The following is a 5,456-nucleotide window of genomic DNA, read 5'->3' as shown; positions in this document are numbered from 1 at the left end:
TTTGGGGGGTCCGGGCAAGGTGGGGGCTGCGGGGGCTGTTCTGGGGTGGGGCGTGGTCAACGCGAGGGGCGTGGCTGAACGAAAGGGGGCGGGGTTTGTGGCTGAAAGTGTGGGGTGTCAGCAGAGGGCGTGGCTTTTGGTGGGCGTGTCCGTATGGGATGGGCGTTTCCTCTGTGGTGGGCGTGTCCCTTTTATGGTGGGCGTGTCGCTGTGTGAGGTGGGTGTGTCCCGGTTTAGTGGGCGTGTCCCGGTGTGGGATGGGCGTGTCCCGGTTTAGTGGGCGTGTCCCGGTTTGGTGGGCGTATCCCGGTGTTAGGTGGGCGTGTCCCGGTGTGGGGTCGGTGTGTCCGGTGTGGGATGGGCGTGTCCCGGTTTAGTGGGCGTGTCCGGTGGGCGTGTCCCGGCTGGAGTGGGCGTGTCCCGGTTGAGTGGGCGTGTCCGGTGGGCGTGTCCCGGTGTCCGGTGGTCGTGTCCCCGCTCGGTGGGCGTGTCCCGGTTGAGTGGGCGTGTCCGGTGGGCGTGTCCCGGTGTCCGGTGGGCGTGTCCCCGTTCGGTGGGCGTGTCCCGGTGCCCGGTGGGCGTGTCCCTGCTCACAAAGGGCCCCTGCGCTGGCGGAAGGAGCCCTGGGGGCGTGGCCGTGGCGGGGAGGGGCGTGGCCGCTTCCTCTCGGTGGTCGCGGCCATGGCGGAGCTCGCGCGGAGGGCCCGGCCCCCCTCGGGCCCCCTCGGGCCCCCATCCCCGGGGACCCCCGGCCCCGGCAGCGCCCCGGGGACCCCGGGCGGGCCCCTGTCTGCTTCTGCCCCCGCGGCCGGGGGCGGGGACGAGGGGCCGGGCCGGGGCCGCGGGAAGGTCACGGTGCGCTACGACCGAAGGGAGCTCCGCAAGCGCCTCCACCTCGAGGAGTGGATCCTGCGGCAGCTCACGGCGTCTACGACTGCCCGGTAACCGGGGGACACCGGGGGATAGGGGGACAGGGGAGGGTTAAAGGCAGCTCACGGCGCTCTACGACTGCCCGGTACCCACCGGGAGACAGGGGGACAGGGTGGGGGGACAGGGGGTTAAAGGGGCTCATGGAGCTCTACGACTGCCCGGTAACCGGGGGCAGGGGGGCACCGGGGGTCAGGGAGGGGATAGGGAGGGGGTACAGGGGCTCACGGCGCTCTACGACTGCCCGGTACCCACCGGGGGACAGGGGGCATCAGGGAGGGGGGACAGGGGGCACTGGGGGGTACAGGGGCTCTACGGAGCTCTACGACTGCCCGGTAACCGGGGGCATTGGGGAGGGGGTACAGGGGGTCATGCGGAGCTCTACGACTGCCCGGTAACCGGGGGACACCGGGGGGACAGGGGGCACGGGGGGCACTGGGGAGGGGGACAGGCAGCTCACGGCGCTCTACGACTGCCTGGTACCGGGGGATAGGGGGACAGGGGCTCATGGAGCTCTACGAGTGCCAGGTACCCACCGGGGACAGGGGGGACAGGGGGACAGAGGGGTACCGGGGGGACAGGGTGGGGACAGGGGGTACAGGGAGCTCACGGCGCTCTACGACTGCCCGGTACCCGGGGGCATCAGGATGGGGGACAGGGGGGTACAGGGGCTCATGGAGCTCTACGACTGCCTGGTACCGGGGAGGGACAGGGTGGGGGGACAGGGACCCCCGGGATCGGGGACAGGGACCCCACTCGGGATCGGGGCAGGGACCTCCCGGGATCGGGGACACCCCCAGGGACCCCCTGGGAACACCAGGACAGGGACCCCCACTCGGGATCGGGGACACCCCCAGGGACCCCCCTTTGGGATCGGGACAGGGACCCCCAGCCCGGAAACCCCCAGGGACCCCTGGGATCGGGGACACCCCCAGGGACCCCTGAGATCTGAAACAGGGACCCCGGGATCAGCACTGAGACCCCCCCTCGGGATCGGGGCAGGGATTGGGACAGGGACCCCCTGGGACCCCCCTCGGGTCGGTACCGGGACCCCCCCTCCCACCTCTGGGACCCCCTCAGGATCCCTCCCAGACCCCCCTCCCAGACCCTCCGCCCTGCCCTCCCAAATTGGGCATCAGGACCCCCCTCAATCTCCAGGACCCCCAAAATTCCCCAGGATCTCCCCCACCCAAAGTCCCTCCAAGTTTTGGGATCCCCCCAAAACCTCCAGGACTCCCCAAAACCCCCCATGACCTCCCCCAAACCCCCAATCCTGGGACCCTCCCCCCAAAACCCCCAGCACCTCCCAGACCCCCAAAAACCTTCTGGGCCCCCAAAAATCTCCTTGTTGGGCCCCCACTCTCGGGGTGCCCTTCCACAGTGCTTTGGGGGAGGGGTGGCAGAGGCGCTGGGGGATTTTTGGGTGTCCCCCCCTCTGATTTGGGGTCTCCCCTCCCCGAATTTGGGGCCCCCCAGGAGGAGGAGATCCCCGAGCTGGAGATCGACGTGGACGAACTGCTCGACATGGAGAGCGACCGGCGCCCGCAGCGCCCGGGTGCAGGTGCCCCAAAAACCCCAAAACCACCCCAAAACATCCCCAAAATCCCCTCCAAAGTCCTCCCCAAAACCACCCCAAAATCCCCCAAAACCTCCCCAAAATCGCCCCAAAATCCCCCAAAACCACCCCAAAAACCCCAAAACCACTCCAAAATCCCCTCAAAATCCTCCCCAAAACCCCCCTAAAATTCTTCCAAAACCCCCCCAAACCCACCCCAAAAATCACCTCCAAAACATCCCTAAAGTCCCCTCCAAAATCCTCCCAAAACCTCCCCCAAACCACCCCCAAAAGCCCCCAATAACATCCCAAAAGTCCCTCCAAACCCACCCCAAAATCCTCCCAAAAATCCCCCAAACCCACCCCAAAACCACCCCCAAAGCCTCCCCAAAATCCACCCCAAAACCCCCCAAAAATTCCTCCAAAACCTCCCCAAATCCCCCAAAAATCCCTCCAAAACCCCTCCAAAATCCACCCCAAATCCCCCCAAAATACCCTCCAAAACCCCCAAACCCACCCCAAAAATCACCCCCAAAACCCACCCCAAAATCCACCCAAAAACCCTCCCCAAATCCCCCAAGATCCTGCCCAAAACCAACCCCAAAAGCCCCCCAAAACATCCCAAAAATCCCCCCAAAATCCTCCCCAAAACCCCCCAAAATTCCTCCAAAACCCTCCCAAACCCACCCCAAAAATCACCCCCAAACCCACCCCAAAATCCACCCAAAAACCCTCCCAAAATCCCCCCAAAACTCTCCCCAAAATACCCCAAAACCCCCCAAAAATTCCTCCAAAACCCACCCCAAAGTCCCCCCAAACATCCCCAAAATCACCTCCAAAATCCCCCAAAATCCTCCCCAAAAGCCAACCCCAAAACCACCCCAAAATCCCCCCAAAACATCCCCAAAATCACCTCCAAAATCCTCCCCAACCCCCTCAAAATCCTCCCAAACCCAAAATCCTCCCCAAAACCCACCCCAAAATCCACCCCCAAAACATCCCAAAAATCCCCCCCAAAACCCTCCCAAAATTCTCCCCAAAATTCTCCCCAAAACCACCTCCAAAAGCTCCCCAAAAACATCCCAAAAATCCCTCCAAAACCCATCCCAAAATCCACCCCAAAAATCCCCTGAAAATCCTCCCCAAAATACCCCAAAACCCTCCCCAAAATCCTCCCAAAACCACTCCCAAACTCTCTCCAAAAATACCCCCTAAACCCACCCCAAAATCCACCCCAATCCCCCAAAATACCCCAAAACCCTCCCAAAGCCCCCAAACCCTCTCCAAAATCCCCCCATATCCCCCCAAATCCCCCAGACCCCCCAAAATCCCGGGGATCCCCAAAATCCGGGACCCCAAACCGGGCAGGAGCTCTGGGGGTGCTTCCAGGAGGGGTTTGGGAGTCTCAAATCCCTGACCCCTCATTTCCCCCAGGAGATCCTCGTTGACTGTTACAAACCCACAGAGGTGAGGGGGCTTTGGAGGTCTGGGAGGCTTTGGGGGTCTGGGGGCACCTGGGGGTCCTGGGTGCCCTTTTGGGGGAGGGGGACACTGGGGGCCCATTTTGGGGTGGGAGCTCCTGAGACCCCTTTTGGGTCTGGGGCACCTGGGGGTGCGAGGGGGGTCCTGGGTGCCCTTTGGGGGAGGGGACACTGGGGGCCCATTTTGGGGTGGGAGCTCCTGAGACCCCTTTTGGGGGTCTGGGGCACCTGGGGCTGCTTGGGGGCTCCTGGGGAGGGGGAGGCACCTGAGTCCCTCTGGGGGCCTGGGGACCCCTTTTGGGGAGTGGGGGGACACCTGGACCCCCTTTTTGGGGGCTGGGGACACCTGGACCCCAATTTTTTGGGGGGAAGAGGAGCTCCTAGGGGTGGTTTTTGGGGCTGGGGACACCTGGACCCCATTTTTGGGAGGGTGGGAAGGGGAGTTCCTGGGGCTGGGGACCCCTTTTGGGGGTGGGGGTTTTGGGGTCCCCTGACCCCCTTTGCCCCCCAGGCGTTCGTGTGGGGACCTGCTGGAGAAGATCCGGGGATGCAGAAACTCAACACCCCCAGAAGAAATGACCCTCTCCCCAAAATCTTGGGGATCCCCCCTCCCAATCCCAGCCCCTCCCCCCAAAATCCTGACCCCAAATCCTGGGGACCCCCAAATCCGGGGTCCCCCTGCAAAGATAATCAAACCCCTCCTCCCCCCACTGGTTTTGGGGGCTCCCAGGGGTTTTGGGGTCCCCTCTGTGGGGTTTTGTTTGGGGGAGGGAAAGAGGGTTCAGAGGGTTTTTTAGTTTTTTTAAAATGTTGGGGCGTTTTGGGGTTGTTTTTATATGAATTTAATAAAACTCAGCTTTGACATTTGGGGGATCCCCTCCTCATTTCCTCCCCCAAAATGGACCCTGGGGTGCCCCCAAACTCCCCACCACAGGACTCCTTTATTGAGCCCCCAAATTCGGGGACCCTCAAAAACCTCGGGTGGCCCCCTAGGTCCCACAAAAACGAGAGGGGCCTCCCTTGAAATGAGGGGGGGGGGAGGGGCTGGGGACCCCTTGGGTTGGGGGACCCCTGGGGGGTGTTTTGGGGGTGGGGGGTTGGGGGAGGTTTTGGGGGTTTGGGGGTTTTGGGGTCCCCCTAAAGCTCCGGGCGCCGCTCGATCTTCAGCAGCTCCACCTCGAAGATGAGCACGGCCCCCCCTGGGCAGGGGGGCACAGCCCAGAATCAGCCCAAAATCACCCCAAAATCAAACCCTGAACCCCAAAATCACCCCCAGCACCTCAAAATCAGCCCAAAATCAACCCCTGAACCCCAAAATCATCCCCTAAACCCCAAAATCTGCCCAAAATCACCCCCTGAACCCTAAAATCAGCCCCTGAACCCCAAAATCTGCCCAAAATCAACCCCTGAACCCCAAAATTACCTCCCTGAACCCCAAAATCAGCCCCTGCACCCCAAAATCAGCCCCAGCACCCTAAAATTATCTCTCTGCA

General features: G+C 62.7%; 1 protein-coding gene across 1 annotated transcript; it reads left to right on the top strand.

The window, feature by feature from the left end:
• Positions 1-681: 681 nt before the first annotated feature.
• LOC126638135 (protein phosphatase 1 regulatory subunit 14B-like) lies at positions 682-4,583 on the top strand (the record flags this gene model as incomplete). The annotated part of the gene is given in 6 exon segments (XM_050311779.1): positions 682-914; positions 988-1,015; positions 2,404-2,463; positions 2,465-2,488; positions 3,917-3,949; positions 4,475-4,583. Coding segments are annotated over 6 exon segments (487 nt in total), but the record flags the coding sequence as incomplete, so codon positions are not given.
• Positions 4,584-5,456: the final 873 nt, after the last annotated feature.

The sequence above is a fragment of the Myiozetetes cayanensis genome, unplaced genomic scaffold (assembly GCF_022539395.1).
Source record: "Myiozetetes cayanensis isolate MyiCay16 unplaced genomic scaffold, myiCay2020 scf1649, whole genome shotgun sequence".
Taxonomy (NCBI): Eukaryota; Metazoa; Chordata; class Aves; order Passeriformes; family Tyrannidae; genus Myiozetetes; species Myiozetetes cayanensis.
Note: the sequence above shows the minus strand (reverse complement) of the source record. Positions and strands in the feature narration are given on the sequence as shown.